Below are 22740 nucleotides of genomic sequence, written 5' to 3'. Positions count from 1 at the left end.
GCAGATGTGGTCGATTTGATTTTCAGTATGTCCATCGCGGTAAACCCATGTGACCCTGTTGGGCTAGCGTTAGTACATTCCATGAATTTTACAGGTGACTTAACCCCTCATACGGTGAAATTCATAAAGACCTAGTTTGTCAAATGACGGGAAATTTCTTTTGTAATGATCTAATGTTAGATTAGCTTGAATTTTACTGTTTTCGACTGTAACTTGCATTCTGCTAGCAGGTGCGTCTGTATTTAAATGCACTTTTCAACAGCCAAGCAGATATGTGCTTCTGTCGATTAACAGACATAGTTGGCGATCCAATGATTCTTGGTTCAAGTCGGCGGTGATCGCTATCAATATTCATTTCTTTTTTATTTCAAAGAATTTCATGTCATAAAATTTTAGACATACTATTAAATGTTCTTGCACGTAAATTTGCGTGAACTGTGACGATCCATATATGTGCATCTAATAAGATGTAAAATCACAGGGTTTTTTTTTAATGTGTGTAGTCGATTTTCGAGTAGGATATTTTATTTTTTATAATATTTAGGATTTTTTTATGGGATCCTAAGACTAAATCTTAATGTGTGAAAAAAGGTAGCGTCATCTCTGGAAAAATTAAGTGCACAATTTTGCAATTAATTTGCCTATATTACCCAACAATACTGGAACCGGAATTAAGGAGTTTCGAATAATGTCACAATACCTTACATTTGAATCTAATGTTGTCAAAATGGTTGCAATCGTTTCCGAGAAAAAATGAATGCACAAAAATGTTACATACACACCGACCTTTTGCGTTCTTTTTTCCGCACGGATCAACCTCAGTTTTACTTTAATGCGCTCTCATCTTACGGTAACACACAGCAATCTAATTAGTCTACTCTTCTAATGAAACTAAAACTTTTATGTTATTCGTTGGACAAAATAAGTTTATCTATTTTTTTTTCTCTTTCACAGCGAGGACTATTACGGCGATCAAGACATCAAAGCGTTGCAGAAGAAAGGATTCTAGTTCAAGTCATTAGATTAGGAATGTTTAATTTAAGTTATTTTCTTAGTTTCTCTTTACAAAAAAATAAAATCATAAAATTCAATCTGACGTTATTTTATTTCATTTTCCATTATTCTTTGTTCACAAATTCATATCTACAACAAACGTTGTCGAATGATAGAGTTAGAGTTGCACTGAACATCGATATGACTTAATCATACTGACGGACTCATTCTCAATTGGTAGAATTTACGAATATTTCGTTAATATAAGAACGTCCAAAGCTGCAAATTCACATCTGATACCATTCATAGAAACGTTACGTGTCAAATGACAGGATACCACAAAAATGTCCACTAGATTAATCGACCATTAACTGTCATTAAAATTTGAAGCATGCGGCTAAATTTATTTTTGTGTGCGACGTTTTTCGAAGTTTATACAATATATCGTATAGCATAACTGTAGGCGAAAAAACTATTTTGCTGTCAGTTGATTACAATCAACCAAGTTTTAGTTTATATTTTTTGAGTGTTAGCAACCAACATAAAGATTCTCAAAAACTCACATTTTGAAATCAAGATGAACTGAATTGACCCTCCGGGCCTCTGAAAAAGTTGGGTTTCACAGTGATTACACAACCTTTTTATATGGAAGAGAAAAATTCTGACCTAGTGCTAAACTAATCTTTGTTAAACTTTGTTTATCATATAGGAATGATATAAGTTTTATAAAGCTTTCCTATGCCCGCATTCTGTTTGCAATACTCAGATCATTAATATATCTTTGTATTACACTGCTTTTGGGGCATTTCACTATTCTTTTTCAATAGATTTCGCTGTTCCGAAATACCACATTGTCTTGTAAGACCAGCGTCCTATGCCTAAAGCTGTCAGCCCACCAAACTTAGATCAATGCGTACATTATTAGACAATCGTGACAAATTAATCAGCCGTCTAGTTCAGTCGCATGACTACGACAAAATTTAGTGTTATTCGTCAACATTCAGCACGTATAACGTTTTGTTTCGCTGCTTGCTCATTCGCATTCACGTCTCAGGAAATAGAAAAACACCATCTCGTTACGATTGACAGTTTGCTACTGAAGTGTAGAATATGTTTGATCAGAGAAAAGGAAATAGGTGGAGAATGTCCTTTCTTTACTGCCACTGGCAAATGCTTTACACATATATAAAAGGGATAAAAAAAAGGATGTGTAAAGTTAGATTAAATTATCATCATGACACATGCCTGAAGCAGTGGGTGTAAACATAATTCGTTTAGCTGCGCTTATGGAGACATCCAATTTGCGAGAGGATTTTCTATTTCATCTTCAAGCGTGCCCGAAGCGAATCGTTGAATGAAAGATTCGCTTTCCAGATATTCCAGCGGACAACTGTTTAACTGGCATGTAGATGGATTCTACTGACCACTTGTTGTGTAGTCTGAAACAGATTTTGTTGCTAATGTGTAGCAAGACTTATATCAGCTTCAGTAATAGAAGACATAGCCATCTATACATTGTTGTAAGGATACATGGTTTTCGGAAAAGTGAGAACAGATTGTATAATATTTATCAGTGTCGGATTCAGACAATTCCCAATCCAAAAATATGAAATCGTACGGTTAAAACGAGCGTATAAATCATTGTTGCTCATATGCAAAGATAGCGATAACGAAACATCGATAAATCATATCTTTTCGAAACGATGCTTCTTGAACTTCCATTATCTTGTTGGAGGGTGGTCCGTAACGCGGCGAACAAGATTCAATTTCATCGTAAAATGACCGGTTTGCGTGATTCAACTTCGCCCGCTTTTAAATTGAACCAAGAAAACTGCGGTGGTATTCAGTCGGTGTCGTGTGGAAAAATAATAACAGATTTCAAGCACTAATTGTTTGCCTGCTCGAAACAAGCGCATAATTATTGCTAGACATGAACTTGATTACGATAAGGCCATGACTAGACGCTTCAAGAAGAATCCACTTTCCCGGCGCCATTGAGGTACGCAACTGAAAGTCAGCATGAGAGGACACTTATCGCCATTCTTGAGCACGATCGGAACAATGTTTAGGTAGTGGTAACTCAACATCTCCACCGAACTGTTTAGATGTATTTTTGTTTTCGAAAGTTGTATGCTCTTAATGTGGCGAAAACATCAAACAAAATTTCATACGTCCCTTCATCGGTCTCATCCATCATAAAGCACAGTTTAAAGCGTAAAGATTGACGAGTAAAGAATAAAGAGTAAAGAGTAAAGAGTAAAGAGTAAAGAGTAAAGAGTAAAGAGTAAAGAGTAAAGAGTAAAGAGTAAAGAGTAAAGAGTAAAGAGTAAAGAGTAAAGAGTAAAGAGTAAAGAGTAAAGAGTAAAGAGTAAAGAGTAAAGAGTAAAGAGTAAAGAGTAAAGAGTAAAGAGTAAAGAGTAAAGAGTAAAGAGTAAAGAGTAAAGAGTAAAGAGTAAAGAGTAAAGAGTAAAGAGTAAAGAGTAAAGAGTAAAGAGTAAAGAGTAAAGAGTAAAGAGTAAAGAGTAAAGAGTAAAGAGTAAAGAGTAAAGAGTAAAGAGTAAAGAGTAAAGAGTAAAGAGTAAAGAGTAAAGAGTAAAGAGTAAAGAGTAAAGAGTAAAGAGTAAAGAGTAAAGAGTAAAGAGTAAAGAGTAAAGAGTAAAGAGTAAAGAGTAAAGAGTAAAGAGTAAAGAGTAAAGAGTAAAGAGTAAAGAGTAAAGAGTAAAGAGTAAAGAGTAAAGAGTAAAGAGTAAAGAGTAAAGAGTAAAGAGTAAAGAGTAAAGAGTAAAGAGTAAAGAGTAAAGAGTAAAGAGTAAAGAGTAAAGAGTAAAGAGTAAAGAGTAAAGAGTAAAGAGTAAAGAGTAAAGAGTAAAGAGTAAAGAGTAAAGAGTAAAGAGTAAAGAGTAAAGAGTAAAGAGTAAAGAGTAAAGAGTAAAGAGTAAAGAGTAAAGAGTAAAGAGTAAAGAGTAAAGAGTAAAGAGTAAAGAGTAAAGAGTAAAGAGTAAAGAGTAAAGAGTAAAGAGTAAAGAGTAAAGAGTAAAGAGTAAAGAGTAAAGAGTAAAGAGTAAAGAGTAAAGAGTAAAGAGTAAAGAGTAAAGAGTAAAGAGTAAAGAGTAAAGAGTAAAGAGTAAAGAGTAAAGAGTAAAGAGTAAAGAGTAAAGAGTAAAGAGTAAAGAGTAAAGAGTAAAGAGTAAAGAGTAAAGAGTAAAGAGTAAAGAGTAAAGAGTAAAGAGTAAAGAGTAAAGAGTAAAGAGTAAAGAGTAAAGAGTAAAGAGTAAAGAGTAAAGAGTAAAGAGTAAAGAGTAAAGAGTAAAGAGTAAAGAGTAAAGAGTAAAGAGTAAAGAGTAAAGAGTAAAGAGTAAAGAGTAAAGAGTAAAGAGTAAAGAGTAAAGAGTAAAGAGTAAAGAGTAAAGAGTAAAGAGTAAAGAGTAAAGAGTAAAGAGTAAAGAGTAAAGAGTAAAGAGTAAAGAGTAAAGAGTAAAGAGTAAAGAGTAAAGAGTAAAGAGTAAAGAGTAAAGAGTAAAGAGTAAAGAGTAAAGAGTAAAGAGTAAAGAGTAAAGAGTAAAGAGTAAAGAGTAAAGAGTAAAGAGTAAAGAGTAAAGAGTAAAGAGTAAAGAGTAAAGAGTAAAGAGTAAAGAGTAAAGAGTAAAGAGTAAAGAGTAAAGAGTAAAGAGTAAAGAGTAAAGAGTAAAGAGTAAAGAGTAAAGAGTAAAGAGTAAAGAGTAAAGAGTAAAGAGTAAAGAGTAAAGAGTAAAGAGTAAAGAGTAAAGAGTAAAGAGTAAAGAGTAAAGAGTAAAGAGTAAAGAGTAAAGAGTAAAGAGTAAAGAGTAAAGAGTAAAGAGTAAAGAGTAAAGAGTAAAGAGTAAAGAGTAAAGAGTAAAGAGTAAAGAGTAAAGAGTAAAGAGTAAAGAGTAAAGAGTAAAGAGTAAAGAGTAAAGAGTAAAGAGTAAAGAGTAAAGAGTAAAGAGTAAAGAGTAAAGAGTAAAGAGTAAAGAGTAAAGAGTAAAGAGTAAAGAGTAAAGAGTAAAGAGTAAAGAGTAAAGAGTAAAGAGTAAAGAGTAAAGAGTAAAGAGTAAAGAGTAAAGAGTAAAGAGTAAAGAGTAAAGAGTAAAGAGTAAAGAGTAAAGAGTAAAGAGTAAAGAGTAAAGAGTAAAGAGTAAAGAGTAAAGAGTAAAGAGTAAAGAGTAAAGAGTAAAGAGTAAAGAGTAAAGAGTAAAGAGTAAAGAGTAAAGAGTAAAGAGTAAAGAGTAAAGAGTAAAGAGTAAAGAGTAAAGAGTAAAGAGTAAAGAGTAAAGAGTAAAGAGTAAAGAGTAAAGAGTAAAGAGTAAAGAGTAAAGAGTAAAGAGTAAAGAGTAAAGAGTAAAGAGTAAAGAGTAAAGAGTAAAGAGTAAAGAGTAAAGAGTAAAGAGTAAAGAGTAAAGAGTAAAGAGTAAAGAGTAAAGAGTAAAGAGTAAAGAGTAAAGAGTAAAGAGTAAAGAGTAAAGAGTAAAGAGTAAAGAGTAAAGAGTAAAGAGTAAAGAGTAAAGAGTAAAGAGTAAAGAGTAAAGAGTAAAGAGTAAAGAGTAAAGAGTAAAGAGTAAAGAGTAAAGAGTAAAGAGTAAAGAGTAAAGAGTAAAGAGTAAAGAGTAAAGAGTAAAGAGTAAAGAGTAAAGAGTAAAGAGTAAAGAGTAAAGAGTAAAGAGTAAAGAGTAAAGAGTAAAGAGTAAAGAGTAAAGAGTAAAGAGGAATCAGAGAGCGAGCCCAATATCGAGTATCCTACAAGTTATCAATTTGGTCGGTAAAGTATGAAAATATCTTAAGTAAGTATTGTAGCCTGTATCAATAATTATCAATTTATGCACTTTTCATATAACCGAGTGCTCATTAAATATCCAGTTTCTGTACTAGCACGTAGCTTGGATGTAACAAATCAATCAATTCGACTTATGGTAAAATATCTGTATGTTCTCAGTGGAAATTCGCAATCGGTTTTATACGATTGCGTTCATTGATGGCTTCATTGATATTGTGCACAAATTCGCAAAACATTAGTGTTTATTTTCCATCGAGTCTATAATCACGCGACAATTAATTTGTCAATCATGCTGTACAATTTGCGAGTTTGTTTTCGTTTGCTTTCGTCGTCTAAATACTAGTTTCGCACAGAGCAATATTGAGACTATAAATCCGCTCTCCACTTAATTGATGATGAACTTTTTTAATTAAAGTTCGAACACATCTTCCCTCGCCTTCTCTCGTCGCGAAACTTTACCCGATGAGGGTAATTTGAAAATTTCCTCGGGAAATCAAGTGACACAGTGGCTGATGTGACCGAGGAGTGCCAAGAATGAAACATTTAGCAGATGGCCGTACTCAGCTGCATTAAGAACGAGAACAGAGCAGTAGCTGTTCAACATGGAATGAGACAGTAAACCCTTTAGTTTTTCAATTCGGTTTTAATCTTTTTCTCATTTACGCCTCTTCTCAATGCAAACAGGCATCAGCAGTTCCCGTAGCAGAACATAGTAATTAGTCAGAGAAACATAGTCAGGCAAATGCTGTACTGACCCAGTAGCACATTGTCATCGTGTTTATGTTATCTGTTCAATTTTCTTCCTATTATCTACACTTCTGGCGCTGTTGCGAGCCATTTTGTACCGCTTTGCTTCTTTTCGAGCTAAAAGCTCACATAGTCCGAATTATGACAATGCACAAAAGCTGCAGTGGGCTTTTAAAATAAATATCACCGGCTTTGCGGATCGATTTTAGTTGTGGAAAATCTTTCGATTAGTGAATATTGTTTTCTGATTTAACGATTTACTGACTCGAGCGCGATGGGGCGTTTTATCCTTTGTGTATTAAGTATTGTTAACGTGGTCATGGTGCTAGCGGATGTTACACCGAGACGAGACGCTGAGGTTTGTTCGAACACATTTATTGCTGGACTGGAAAAGATAAACGATTGACTTGATTTTCTGATTGTATTATCATCTGACATATATTTTAAATAGTATCCACCACCAGAGTTGCTTGAAGCGTTGAAGCCCCTTCACGATACCTGTGTTGCGAAAACTGGAGTAACTGATGGTAAGCACAGAGTATCGAATAAATTAACATTGCTTTTGAAGTCAGTTTTCAATCAGACTAAGTTTAGGACAGTTTGTTGAAATCATTTCTTTTGGCACTGATTTCTCAGTGTCATTTTTTATTCTTAATTACTAGATCGAAACTAAATATTCTATATTATGCAATCGAAGCGGTCCTAAAAACGAACATTCTGTATTGAGGCAATCAATATTGAAAAACTCACCGTTTATTGTGCTTACCAAATCAGGTACCTTGGCTTTTAATGGATTCATCTTTTTGAAAAGATCATCTACATCAAATTTTGTGCTTGCTCGTAAAATTTTTTGCCTTTCTCATATAGAAAGGTTATGCAATCACTGTGAAAACCGACTTTTGAACCGAGGGCCGAGTGTCATATATCATTCGACTTAGTTCGTCGAGTACGCAAAATGTCTGTGTGTATGTGTGTGTGTGTGTGTGTGTGTGTGTGTGTGTGTGTGTGTGTGTGTGTGTGTGTGTGTGTGTGTGTGTGTGTGTGTGTGTGTGTGTGTGTGTGTGTGTGTGTGTGTGTGTGTGTGTGTGTGTGTGTGTGTGTGTGTGTGTGTGTGTGTGTGTGTGTGTGTGTGTGTGTGTGTGTGTGTGTGTGTGTATGTGTGTGTATGTGTGTATGTAACGTTTTTTTGCACTAACTTTTCTCGGAGATGGCCGAACCAATTTTCACAAACTTAGATTCAAATGAAAGGTCTTGTGGTCCCATACAAAATTCCTGAATATTATTTGGATCCGACTTCCGGTTCCGGAATTATGGGGTAATATGTGCAAAAAATTGTAAAAATAAGTGCACTAACTTTTCTCAGACTTCTCTGGCTGAACTGATTTTCACAAACTTAGGTTTAAATGAAATGCCTTGAGGTCCCATAAAAAAATCCTGAATATTATTTGGATCCGACTTCTGGTTCGAGAGTTATGGGGTAAAATGTGCAAAAAAATGAAAATATGTGTTCTAACTTTTCTCATAGATGGCGCGACCGATTTTCACAAACTTAGATTCAAATAAAAGGTCTTATGGTCCCATACAAAATTCCTGAATATATTTTGGATCCGACTTCCGGTTCGAGAGTTATGGGGTAAGATGTGCAAAAAAATGAAAATATGTGTTCTAACTTTTCTCATAGATGGCGCGACCGATTTTCACAACCTTAGATTCAAATGAAAGGTCTTATGGTCCCATACAAAATTCCTGAATATAATTTGGATCCGACTTCCGGTTTCGGAATTATGGGGTAAAATGTGCAAAAAATTGTTAAAATAAGTGCACTAACTTTTCTCAGACTTCTCTGGCTGGACCGATTTTCACAAACTTAGGTTTAAATGAAATGCCTTGATGTCCCATACAAAATTCCTGAATATTATTTGGATCCTACTTCTGGTTCGGGAGTTATGGGGTAAAATGTGCAAAAAAAGAAAATATGTGTTCTAATTTTTCTCATAAATGGCGCGACCGATTTTCACAATCTTAGATTCAAATGAAAGGCCCTGTGGTCCCATGCGTAATTCCTGAATTTTATGCGAAACCGACTTCCGGATCCGGAAATATAGGGTAAAGTGTGTTAAAAATTGTATACCATCACTGAAATGGGGAAAAACATTTAAAAAAATTCTAAATCGACCTCAAATCTTTTCCAATTGATAGTTTTTATCAAGAATCGCAGAGAATTATTTTGAAGAATACCACAGTATTATATATGATAGTATGATTGATATGAGAAAGGCATCATTACACCACTAGGTGGATTAAAACAGGTTTTTTTCTCTGCAACTGCTTAGAAACTGCTGATTTCGTCAACAAAGACACAATACCAATAATTTAACAGCAACTTCGAGTAGAGTTTCTGGGCGCGCGTTTTGGCATCACTTTAATGACATCTAGCTTTATTTAATCTAGTGCAGTGTTTTACTTCACGTACACACGATACAAATTTTGCGTTAGAATTTTCGACCACTGTTTTCGAGGGGCTGGGGTCCACTAGGAGATTGATAGTACCTATTAGCTCTCTCCGGACAGTATCAGCCTAGATGCCGTGTTGAATCCGGCGGAAAAAACTGAACCAAGAATAGATCCACTGGGTTCTTGCTTCCATGTCGTAAAAGGCGACAATTGCAGGAGTTTATTTTTCCTTTCAGTTATCAGATATTTTCAGTGTTTTACTTCTGATTATTTTCTTCTTCCATGTTATTGATTGTCTGTCAGGATTATAAATTGAATGATAAAAATCATTTATTGCGCGAATCCGTTGATATTACAAAGTTAATAACAGAGATGACATATATCGATATATTGAACACGTAGTAAAAAGCACTTGATATTATTATTTCAAAAAATAAATTAATATTTTTCGCGGTAGCCGGCTGCCCAGATCAACCAATATAACGAATTAATAGTTTTAATAAGTAATTAAAATAAGAAAGCGGAAATAATAAAGAATAATAAATAATAAATAAAGACGCGCGTGAAATCTGTTGACCTTTATTTGGTTATTTAAAATGATTTTATAACAACTGTTGAGAATATGTCAATGCAATGAATCAACTATTTTGTCTAAATCCTATTCACTCGTTTATTTTGTATCGCATATTTTCATTTATAAAAACCTGTTTTAATCCACCTAGTGGTGTAATGATGCCTTTCTCATATCAATCATACTATCATACATATATAATACTGTGGTATTCTTCAAAATTATTTTTCTTCGATTCTTAAAAGAATAATCGAAATAGATTTGTTTGACCGTCTACTGATAAAAACTATCAATTGGAAAAGATTTGAGGTCGATTTAGAAAACTTTTTACGGTTTTTCGCTCTTTTCAGTGATGGTATAAAATTTTTAACACACTTTACCCTATATTTCCGGATCCGGAAGTCGGATCCGGATAAAATTCAGGAATTACGTATGGGACCACAGGAACTTTTATTTGAACCTAAGTTTGTGAAAATCGGTCACGCCATCTATGAGAAAAGTTAGAACACATATTTTCATTTTTTTGCACATTTTACCCCATAAAGTTAGTGCAAAAAACGTTACATACACACATACGCACATACACACACACGCACACAAACACACACACACACACACACATACACACTCAGACATTTTGCGTACTCGACGAACTGAGTCGAATGGTATATGACACTCGGCCCTCCGGACCTCGGCTCAAACATCGGTTTTCACAGTGTTGCATAACCAAAAAAGGCAAAAAAAAATTCTTCGATTCTTAAAAGAATAACCGAAATCGGTTTGTTTGACCTCTACTGATAAAAACCATCACATGGGAAAAGATTTGAGGTCGATTTAGAAATTTTTTTAAGGTTTTTCCCCATTTTCAGTGATGGTATACAATTTTTAACACACTTTACCCTATATTTCCGGATCCGGAAGTCGGATCCGCATGAAATTCAGGAATATCGCATCGGACCATAGCACCTTTCATTTGAACCTAAGTTTGTGAAAATCGGTCACGCCATCTATGATAAAAGTTAAAACACATATTTTCTTTTTTTTGCACATTTTACCCCATAACTCTCGAACCGGAAGTCGGATCTAAATAATACTCAGGAATTTCGTATGGGACCTCAAGACCTTTCATTTAAATCTAAGTTTGTGAAAATCGATTCAGCCATCTCTGAGAAAAGTTAGTGCACTTATTTTCACAATTTTTTGCACATTTTACCCCATAATTCCGGAACCGGAAGTCGGATCCAAATAATATTCAGGAATTTTTTATGGGACCATAAGACCTTTCATTTGAATCTAAGTTTGTGAAAATCGGTTCAGCCATCTCCGAGAAAAGTTAGTGCAAAAATACGTTACATACACACATACGCACATACACACACACACACACACACACACACACAGACATTTTGCGTACTCGACGAACTGAGTCGAATGGTATATGACACTCGGCCCTTCCGGCCTCGGTTTAAAAGTCGGTTTTCACAGTGATTGCATAACCTTTCTATATGAGAAAGGCAAAAATAGGAAAGTTTTCATTCTTCGCGCGATAGTTTTGCAAATTTTTCTTCAGTTTCCTCGAATAAGAGCTGTGAATCAAGACTTGAGGGACTTCAATATAGGATATTGTTGAAACGTTCACTCGGGAAGTCAGTGAGTTTAGTGGTGCATCCGAGCATCTTGAAACCGGAACAGACTAAGTCGCGCGCGAATAATACCAATACTGAAATTTTTACTAACAAATATCCTTTTCCCGTGACACTTGTGGAGTGCGCAGTAGTATATACGGCCTCTAGTAACAACAAGTGTTGGACTAACATCCCTTCCCATTCCTTAGACGATCTACGTTCGGGCCTGGCCGGCGCAGGTACAGATCAATGAATTCTGGGATTACCAGAAGATGTACATTGAAGGATGATTTACCAGTCCCAGGATGGATCATCTAGAAACTCCCTGTACAATTTCAGCTAATCCCGATCAATAACGGAGTAGCAACCAGGGGTGGTCGCTCAAGCTCAAGCTCAAACTCAGAATTTTCTACCACTGTTTTCGGTAAGTTTCTATGATGAAATATTATATAGACCTATATAGATACGATAACATAATCTATTATGAGATTCTAAGTTTGTGGATATTGGTCGAACTCTGAGAAATCGGTGTGAGTTCTATTTCGATGTCCTTCACTACTATTCCCGGCCATTGGGTCTCAGTAACCGAAAAAAAAATTCTGCTTAGCTTAGCTTAGCTAACCGCCCGTGAATTTCCCGTGATTGATCGGAAACCAGTTGAAATTGCATATTGAATCAAATGCATGATACTTTGGGAGTCGTAGATCATGCTCAACGTGCAACCTAAACTGACTTAGAACATGGACTGATCAATAACGTAGATGGCCACGCCCATGCAGATCAATATGGGAAGAGAAGGGACATTAGTGCAACTCTGCATCACCACAAGTGTCACAGGAAAGGAGTGGTGTTAGTAGGGCGAGCAAATGATCAGGATTTATCTTGGTAGACAGTGTGATCTGTTTATTATTCGTAATATTATCATGTGTTTATTGCTCTGGGTAGCCGGCTACCGAGAATACGTTGCAATTTTCTCGCGTTTTGTATTAATATGTGCTTCCTACAAAAATACGAAATCTCCTCCGAAACTCGTAAAACTCCGGACTGCCGGCTGTCGGGAATTTCGCTATCAATTCATATATTCAATTCATTTTGTTCTGTTTTTTTGCAATAGACAGCCGTACACAAATAAAAATAATGAAATTCGCACGACATGTAAATCAATAGTACTATGAAATATACATCAGTTGAAGTGAAAATCTAATAGAAAACCATGATCGATGTAAAATTAAGATGGAATGCATTGAGTTTTCAATGAAAAAGGCTGTATATTCCGTAAAACGCTTAGTTTTCCTTTCAAGGTGTATTGAAATATGAAGAACTACAAAATAACTTTCCATTCAATTACCTACTCCATATATGTGCATAAAAATTGATGTAAATTCACAACATATTTTTATCTATGTAATAATGGCAAGATATCACTCGATCATCATTAATCAAACAACAACGCCTTACACGATACGAAGTAATGTCGATATCAACTTTCTAACCAAAAAAGAATTAAAAAATACCAAATGGATCCACCTCGCGGTCCAAACTATATTTACATCCGTCCTAGTTAAGCACAGTCGCAAAAACATATCTGCACGGTTAGAAACTTCACGCGCGCGTCTTAAACTTAGCTTTTATCACGAAGAAAAATACATCAAACGTTTCTCGAATAATCGACGGAGTTTAATCTAGCCTGATTTTAGAAAGGAGAAATAAAACAAGATTGTAAATAAGAAAAAATATCTCTTAGGAACGATCTCACCAGTATCCTGCTGTTCCTATTCGCATTGCAACAACGCGAGATAACACACCACTACCGAAATAAAATAAACACTCACGGATGGGTTTGTTGCAGAAAAAATTTTATTTTTCAGTTTGAATCACACGATTTACTTGTAAATTTTCACACATTCCATCTAAATCTAATAACATAAATCTGAAAACACCGACAATGATATGAAGATGGCGCTTCGATCGATTAACATCGTTTAATATTGGGCGGTAAATTCGCAGTTTCCGTCGTTTTCTTATTCGCGAATCAGCAATAGGGGTAGATGGGGTAAAATGCACCCCTTAAGAAAATGTAGCTATATCTTTACTATAGAGAATAACACGGAAGAGTTTCATGCATGACTAGCTTCCGTAATCATTATTTCTCAAAATTACATACAAATACTCGCTGAATACATTGAAAAATACATGACGCATGACGCCCGATCGTGGAAAACATGAAAAATATACATTCTAAATTACGCGAAGTGACGATTATCTGAACATAGAGGCATGATGATCTTAAACAACAGGTGAACATCCATCAAAACAACGGATTAAAGCTCATGACAACCACGGGGCAATATGCACCCTCATAAAGCTTCTTCTTCTTCTTCTTTCAAGAAAACTTTAGACTTTTCGTTGACGAAATATTTGCCAAGTGGAAGATTGTTCACTATTATTCATTAAATTGATAACTTATGGATAATTGTTGTAAGCGAATTCTTGAGCATTTTGCTCACACAATTCAGGTCGTTTTGCCCCCAAAAATATGAGACGATAAATTTGACGATTTTTCTATTAAATTGCAAATACATTGTCTGTATTAGAACTAATTTTAGAACCCCGGATGGTTGGCAAATAAGTTCACTGGTTACAAAGTTAAAATCGTCTTCCTCACCTTAGAAAATTACTATGGAACGAACATCAAAAATTACTTATAACAGAGACATAATTGTTTTTTTTATTTAAGTTTTCCAGATATGATTGAACCATCGCTACCAAAATTTTATAGTGTTCTGTTGTTATGGCGGACTTTCAGTTTCATTAAAATTTTAGTGAAAAAAATGGTAACTTTTGAGGAAAGCAAAAGGTGCATTATACCTCGGAGGTGCGTTTTACCCCGTCTTCCCCTGTAATAAATAACACTTGTCACAGCTGCATTATCATTCAAAATAACTGTTCCAATTTCTTCACTATAAGTAGTTTGATACACATTGTAATTGGCCTTTTTCGAGGGTAACACTTAATCACCCAGTGATTTCGGAAAAAGCAAAACTCTAAAAATTTGAGATTTAAATTCCGGAACCAAAAATCAGATCTCAATAGAATTCAGAAATTTATTGTTAGATTCTACGACATTTCTATTGAATCTTAGTTGGAAAAAATTGAATCAGCCATATTTACGGAGCCGAAAATCGGGGCCGGTACAATTGAAATAAGTTTGTGTGACCATCAACTAACAACACCTACAAATTAGAGTAGTAAAATATTTCTTCCTTATTCCACATCTACACGTCAAATGACGGCTTGAAACTAAAGATATAAAATATCTGCTTTCCTGACATCATAGGAATTTTCTTGATAAAAAAAATCAATCTCCACTACTACGAACATAGCGTGACACTATCTTCTTTTTGTTATCACTTATCAAGTTAACGTTTATTCGCACAGATTCGTTCCGGGTCAGTGCCAGAACGGTGTTGAACAAGAATGCTGATGATTCCCCATACGTTTGCAATACGTGCATTCACACTTCTCGGAATCAACCCATATTGTAAAGGCATTCAAAGAGTATCGATAGTAAAGACGACCGGAAGACGATTTCAAGCACATTGTTTTATATTTCTCATAAAGATAGGCTAGGCAATCATAGTAAAAATCGACCTTTGATGGCTGAGTGTCATATACCATTCGAATCAGTTCGTCGAAATCGTAAAATGTCTGTGTGTATGTAACATTTTTGTTCACCTTTCCAAAAAATGGCTGAGGCGATTTCAAAGAGCTTAGAATCAAATAAATGGTTTTGTGATCCCATTGAAAATTCCTGGATGATATTCGGATCCCATTCCCGGTTCCGGATATACTGGGTAAATTATCCCGAACAAAATCAAGAAAATTTGGGCGCTTACTTTTTCGGTGATGACTAGACCGATTTACACAAACATGGAGTGAAAGGGCTCTCAAAGAAAATTCTTGAAATTTATTCAGATGGTATTTTTCGCATCAATTCAAATAAATGCCAGGATACCGAGCTCGCAATTGGTTCTACTGTACAACCCAAACGTCGGCGGTAAGAATACATGATTGAACGACTACTTATTGGCTTGTTCGGATGAATGTTTTGATATCATCGCGTTAACGGAAACTTGGTTGAGTGATAGTGCCTTCTCTATGCCAGCATTTGGTACCAATTATGAAGTTTTCCGTGAAATTCGAAGAGTTTTGGTGGAGGCGTGTTCGTTTCTATTCACCGCCGCTTTAAAGGACGGCTAATTATTAGCGCATCTGGGAGTTGTGCCGAGCAGGTATGGGTGTAAATTAATCTGAGCGACTGTTCGTTATTTCTCTGCGTGGTTTATTTTCCAACGAATCGGACTCTTGATTTGCTATTGATCGACTCGCATATTCAGTCGTTAGAAGATGTCATTGCTGCCCATATGCATCCGACAGATAAAATACTTACTAGCCTTAAATGGATTCTAGTTTTCGGTGGTTTTCTTTTTGCAGATCCAATGCATTCTTCGTTCCACGCTGGTATTATCAACTTACTTGACCGGTACAGTTTGAATTTAATGCGTCAAGTATCTCACGTTACAAATGAGCACAATAGAATCCTCGATCTCTGTTTTTCATGCAAATCGACCCAGAATCACCGCAGCACCCTCTCCTCTGGGGCAATCCGTCAGGCATCATCAAAACGTTGCTATGACAACTATTTACGTAGCGTGCAGAGGAGATTGAAGTCTAATTCAAAATCGTTCTGGAAGCGCGTTTACGAGCAAAGGAAGGAGTCAGATCTTCCTTCATCTATGTTTTACAATGAACAGACAAATTTGCGAAATGTCCATGCAAAAATTTTCTGAGATATTTTCTAGAGAAATCTTAGCACTTTATCAGCACTTAAGGCTCCCGTTTTGGGATAGTTAAGGAATTCAATCAAGCGCAAGTTCCGTAAGAACAGCAGTCGCAATAATGAAGTCTTCACACTCTGCTGGACCTGTTCCGATTGTCACTCATGACTGGAGTATTTCTTGATATCTTGAAATCTGCTTATATGTTTCCTGTGTACAAAAAAGGAGACAAGAAGAACATCGACAACTACTGTGGTATCACCGCTCTTAGCGCCATTTCTAAATTGTTTGGCACTTATAACGGATGCTATGTCTGCAGATCATCAAACGGACGTTGTGCCAACATTCTTCGGTTGATTAAATCGTATCTTTGCAATGGACGGCTGGTGGTTAAGATCTATGAAAATGTTTCCAAGGATTTTTTTTGCTTTTCTGGTATTCCTCATGGCAGTCATCTCGGACCACTGGTATTTCTACTGTATTTCAACGACGTGGACAACGAATTATCTTTTGTTGCCTTTTTTCTTCAGAGTGAACTTGAAATTTTTCGGGGTTGGGTGAAACTAAAAGAATGACGCTAATGCTCGATTATTACGTTCACACGAAAAACAACACCCATATGTTTCAATTATTGTCTTCGAGAATCAGTGATTGATAGAGTCAATTGTGTCAAAGATCTTGGTGCTCTTCTCGACGAACAACTGAATTACAAGCAGCAGTTTCTTGGATGAACAAAACGTTACCTACTCATATAACACTCGGCAATGTTCAATCACCAAGTCTTGTTGATTCCTGAAAATCTACTTTGAAGGTACTTTGTGGTTGTGTCGTTTCCAATGAATTTCTATGCAGTAGCCAGACTTCGAAGGCTCCAATTGAAATCAGCTACGAATGCAGAACCCACCGATTATTCTGAAGAATTGCTCAATCAATTCTTGCCTTCGTTATCAATTCTGTTGAACATCTTCGTAGAATCAGGTGAAGTCCGCGAAAAAATGCTATTAATCATCCAAACTTGCATGACACAAGGTCAAAGCAAACCGATTAAAGCTTCAAATCGTTTTACAGCGTTTTGTGTCTTGTTGTCTAGCATCTACCTTTCTCTGACATGTTACATATACTGACACGTTGACTATAATTTCACTTATATTTATAGATTCGCGTACTTCACTACAGCTTCGCCTTTGCATAAATTGACCAATCAGAGCGATGCTTCGCAGCTGATAGATCGCTTACTTCTTCAAAGCCATCGTCTCCGTAAGGGAAATCCAGTTAGCCAACATAGCGTCTTAGATTTTTAGCTGACAAATAAGATAATAATGAAATAATTTATCAAACTATCAATCATATATACTTGAAAGTACATAGCATGATACATTCAAATCGAAACTTTCCAAAATATTTCCAATAAATCGGTGAAATAATATTAATAATTGCTACAAAATTGATTGAGCTGTAAGTGTTCGAGACCTAACCACATTGCTATGAGTATTTCTCCTTGAGTTTCTAACTTGCACCCCCATATACAAAACAAAGATGTGTTCCACATCAAACATTTTTTTTTCTTTCGAATGTTTCTAAAACTCTCACAGAATAGATACACATATGTAAGCTAAGTTTTGCAAAGCTGGTTTGTTGAAACCCCAGTCCTAGTTTTAATATTCACACCTTGTACTTGATCCATAAAATCCTGTGCAACACCTGCGCCATTTTTCCTACACACTTTCTTCTAATTTTTCTTCAATATTTTGTCGTTTTTGAAGACCTTCTTCGTTTTCGAAGTCGACACAAGCACAATATCGTTGGCTTCGTATCACTCCATCACCAGTTCCGCATAATAATACGCTTTCAGACCCAGCCAAAACAGAGTGCCACCTTCTTGGGACCGGAGAAAGAGCATCAGATGCTGTTGGATGCATTCTTTTTGAAATATTGGATAGTTGACTTTGCCAGTCATTTTTAGCGGCTAGCTTAATTTTCCGCTCCCACAGATCGCCTGCCACACACCGTGTTTTTTTTTTGGCAAATTTGTTGATCTTCTTCAATAACTTTGCTGGAACATCCATGCGGCACTTTCCGGCGAGAAACTATAACATTACGATGCATGTCGGTTGCATAAACCACTCGCGATACATTTTCCTTACCTTGAAAACATGCAAATCGGTCCGTTTCCTTGTCTGCTGAACGAACCAGACGGAAGAATAGATCTTCCTGAACACGTCTCGAATCGACAGGTTTGGATTGCGCTTTAAGTAATTCCTCACTGCTTTAAACACATCGTTATAGAAATATGTGAATTCAAAGAAAGATACTCGTATCCAAAGTCACGAAATTCAGTCTTGGAAAAAAATGAACTGAATTCCGAAAAAATGACGCAAACTTGCCAACTCGAGATAACATATTCTTTGTCCGTCTGACTCGTCTTGTTTAGTTTCTACGACATTGCTGCTTAGAGCTAAATCAAAGATATTGTATTAGATTCTATCACAATTCGTTGATTGAAAGTCGAGTAATCGACAAAATAACATGCAACTATATTAATAAGATGAATATTGGTACAATAGCGCTACTTTCTGGGATTAGGACTCATTTCGATTACTGGTACTAAGGAGTGTGTCGAAAAGTAGCTAGCAACATTGATTATTGAATAAATAAGCAAAAAAAAAAAACATATGTTAACATCAGTTTTCGATATATTGTAGAAAAATTACATTTTTATGCATTTCACTGATTATATTGAAGAAAATCCTAGTTTCTGTGAAACGCTCGCACTTTGGACTTGACATTCTTCATTAAATTCTGCACAGTTACTTTTGTGACTTTCCTGGTGGCAGCTGTCCAGTTTTTTTGAACTCCTGCATGTTTTGGGACACTGTACCTTCCTTACGAAAGTGCCGCTTGACAATTGCCCAATACCTTTCAATTGGCCGAAGATCTGGGCAGTTCGGTGAGTTGATGTCCTTTTCCACGAATTGTACATTATTTTTGACATCCACTGTAGAACGGAGTTGGCGTAGTGGGCTGAAGCCAAATCCGGCCAGAAAAGAGGAGGATTTTTTTGCTTTCTGTACAGTGGCAGCATTCTCTTCTTCAAACATTCTTCCTCGTATACCTTGGCGTTAATTGTGCCCTTCGTGAAGAAAATCGACGACCGCAAACCACAGGTACAAATTGCTTGCCAGACCAACACCTTCTGCCCAAACTTTTCCATCGCCACCGTGGTGTCAGCGTCGTTCAGGTCCTGGTACACCGATTTCGTATAATATTGCGGTCCGGGCAGCGCTCGAGAGTCTTCCTTGGCGTAGGTTTCGTCGTCGATCAGAATGCATCCGTCTTTATTCTGTAGAATCCGGTTATACAGTTTTCGCGCTCTTGTTTTGGCCTGAACTTGCTGTACCAGGGACTTTTTCGGCACCTTCTGTTTCTTGTACGTTTTCAGGGAGTTCCGAACTTTGATCCGTTGAATCATCCCAATGCTGGTAATGAACTGCTTGACCAAATCCCGCGTCGACCCCGATGGGTTTTTCCTGATGTACTCAACCACTTTTAAGTCCCGGCCGGGCTGGCTGGAACCCGTTTTCCTACCGGATTGGGGCAAATCCTTCATGGAAAGGGTCTTACCGAACTTCTCGATAATATTTTTGACACTGGTGTGGTGCACTTTCACCCGTTTTGCAATTTCGTTGTACGTGACACCACTTTCTGAGCACCAAGTGTGCAGAATTTTCTTTCGCTTTTCCGGATCAATTCGACTCATCATTGAAACGATAAACCGTACCGAAACCAATCGATTGCGCAGCTGTTATTGACATGTAAACAAACATGTCACCGCAAAACACGCTGCAAAAAAATAAGCCATTTCAGAGTAATAACTGTTTGAATGTTGCTAACTACTTATCGATACACTCCTTACTTCAAAACTAAACTGTTATACATTCCACAGAGGCCATCAAGGAGTTTAGCGACGGTCAGATTCACGAGGACGAGAAACTCAAATGCTACATGAATTGTCTATTCCACGAGGCCCGCGTTGTCGATGACAGTGGTAATGTGCATTTGGAGAAATTGCACGAATCACTTCCCGATTCAATGCACGACATCGCTATGCACATGGGAAAACGTTGTCTCTATCCGGAGGGAGAAAATCTGTGCGAGAAGGCTTTCTGGCTGCATAAGTGCTGGAAGCAGTCCGATCCGAAGGTAATAAATAATCATAATTCAGCCGCCCTTGCTTTCACAGATCTCAACAGATGGGCATTTCTTTGAAAAAATTTCCATTTGATTTGAGAAGAAAGTCAGGGTTAATAGCGCACTTTAGCGCAAGTAAGTTTTAATTGAAAAAGTTGACTGGCATAATTACGTCCGATTGCTAAGCGATTGCTTTTTTCTCTTTCTCTTTTTTTTAATTGCAGCATTACTTCCTTGTTTGAATTTCGGAACCAACGGAAAAACTAAGTCGATTTCCTTCAACTGCTTCAATGTTTTTCTACGGAAATAAACTAAGAATATGATCGTTTTTATTGGAAGCAGCTGTTAAGTGAAATTGAGTTGAGTTAACTTAGTTTTTAGCTTATTTTATAATTGCACGTAGGAAATGTAACTAACAGAGCGAAACTTCAAAATTTTATCATAACAGTAACTAACCCAAAGCAAAAGAAAATGTGCATAAAAAAAATCTAATAAAAATTTCTTAATACATTCGAGCCGTTTTATTTCATGAAAAGCAGCATCTTATGAGTGTTTCAAAACCCAGTATTGAAGACAGTTTGAGTACCTAATAATACACAAAAGCGACAAACATAACAGGGATCATCAAATTTCCGACTTCGATAAAACTTCAGAATTTGATATTCTAGATATTCAGTAAATTCAGTTAGATTCACCTTTCTACTGAAAGTCCAGAACTTTGTAAAATTTATAATTACATTGCATGAACGTTGATTCGGCGTCGAAAAACTATTTTTTCAGTGAACCTAGTATGCTTTAAAACATTCATTTTGAACTAAAATTATGCTTGCATGAAAACCATAAACTTTAATTGCTTAATATTTATTAAATGTAAAGTATCTGAGCATGCTTCTGCAAAATCCGATTATTTCAGAAATATTTTGTAACAAATTTTAAAATATTTGTTGCTGGTAAGCTGTTAAAATAACGAAAATCATAAAAAAGACAAAATCGTAACACATTTTGAAACATTGATCTCACAATTATTATTGAATTTGATATAACTACAGAAGTCCGAAAGCAGAAATTTATAACAATAGTTGTATTAAATTAGATAGTAAATTTAACACAGAAAAACTATATCACAGCCGACTTTTCGCATGGTTTCAATCCAAAATTGTTGAATGATTTTTTATTAAATGAATATTTTATTTAGTGACCTGGTATCTTCTTTTAGTCTTTGCCTTTCTCATATAGAAAGGCTATACAATCACTGCGAAAAACAGACTTTTGAACTGAGGGCCGAATGTCATATACCATTCGACTCAGCTCGACGAACTGAGCAAATGTCTGTCTCTCTGTGTGTGTGTGTGTGTGTGTGTGTGTGTGTGTGTGTGTGTGTGTGTGTGTGTGTGTGTGTGTGTGTGTGTGTGTGTGTGTGTGTGTGTGTGTGTGTGTGTGTGTGTGTGTGTGTGTGTGTGTGTGTGTGTGTGTGTGTGTGTGTGTGTGTGTGTGTGTGTGTGTGTGTGTGTGTGTGTGTGTGTGTGTGTGTGTGTGTGTGTATGTGTGTGTGTGTGTGTGTGTGTGTGTTAATGGGAATGTGTGTCTGTGTGTGTGCCTGAATTTCATTTGGATCCGACTTCCAGTTCCGGATCTACAGGGTGATATGCACCAAAAATGTGAAAATAATGTCACTCACTCAGAGATTACTAAACCGAATTTCACAATCTTAGATTTAAATGATAGGTCTCATAGTCGCATACAAAATTCCTGAATATGATTAGGATCCGACTTTCGCTTCCGGAATTTCAGGGTGATATGCACCAAAATGGGAAAATATCGTCACTCACTTTTCTCGGAGATGGCTGAATCGATTTTCACAAAATTAATTTTCACAAATTAAATTCAAAAGAAAGGTCTTGTGGTCCCATACAAAATTCCTGAATATTATTTGGATCCGACTTCCGGTTTGGGAGTTATGGGGTAAAATGTGAAAAAAAAAGAAAATATGTGTTCTAATTTTTCTCATAAATGGCGCCACCGATTTTCACAAACTTAGGTTCAAATGAAAGGTCCTGTGGTCCGATACGTAATTCCTGAATTTTATGCGAAACCGACTTCCGGATCCGGAAATATAGGGTAAAGTTGGTTAAAAATTGTATACCATCACTAAAAATGGGGAAAAACCTTAAAAAAATTCTAAATCGACATCAAATCTTTTCCTATTGATAGTTTTTATCAGTAGAAGGTCGAACAAATCGATTTCGGTTATTCTTTTAAGAATCGAAGAAAATTATTTTGAAGAATACCACAGTTTTATATATGATAGTATGATATGAGAAAGGCATCATTACACCACTAGGTGGATTAAAACAGGTTTTTTTTAATTCTGATCCCTATATCTCGATATAAAGCAACGGAAGAACTCATTTTTCCAATTAATGAACTTTATTATGAGTCTAGCGAATAAAGATAAAACATCAAAACTTTTTTCAAATAACTTTTTATTGGAATATGAGTTAAAATTAAATTATTAATATTTAAATTGAGTGTTCA

General features: G+C 36.1%; 2 protein-coding genes across 2 annotated transcripts in view; both read left to right on the top strand.

Moving 5' to 3' along the window:
- LOC131440503 (protein obstructor-E) overlaps nucleotides 1–1091 on the top strand; it is a 51168-nt gene extending 50077 nt beyond the window's left edge. Inside the window, exon 5 of the mRNA XM_058611830.1 lies at nucleotides 955–1091. Coding sequence (XP_058467813.1) covers nucleotides 955–1009 — 55 coding nt within the window. The 3' untranslated portion in view covers nucleotides 1010–1091. The remainder of the gene's footprint in view (nucleotides 1–954) is intronic.
- A 5657-nt stretch (nucleotides 1092–6748) lies between these two features.
- Nucleotides 6749–20715, top strand: LOC131440504 (general odorant-binding protein 83a-like). Its single transcript, XM_058611831.1, has 4 exons — nucleotides 6749–6887; nucleotides 6981–7056; nucleotides 19961–20217; nucleotides 20430–20715. The coding sequence occupies exons 1-4, from the start codon at nucleotides 6804–6806 to the stop codon at nucleotides 20445–20447; spliced, it is 435 nt and encodes a 144-aa protein (XP_058467814.1). The 5' UTR covers nucleotides 6749–6803; the 3' UTR covers nucleotides 20448–20715.
- The last annotated feature ends 2025 nt before the right edge of the window (nucleotides 20716–22740 follow it).

This window comes from Malaya genurostris, chromosome 1, assembly GCF_030247185.1.
Source record: "Malaya genurostris strain Urasoe2022 chromosome 1, Malgen_1.1, whole genome shotgun sequence".
Lineage (NCBI taxonomy): Eukaryota > Metazoa > Arthropoda > Insecta > Diptera > Culicidae > Malaya > Malaya genurostris.
This window is presented reverse-complemented; position numbering and strand designations above follow the sequence as displayed.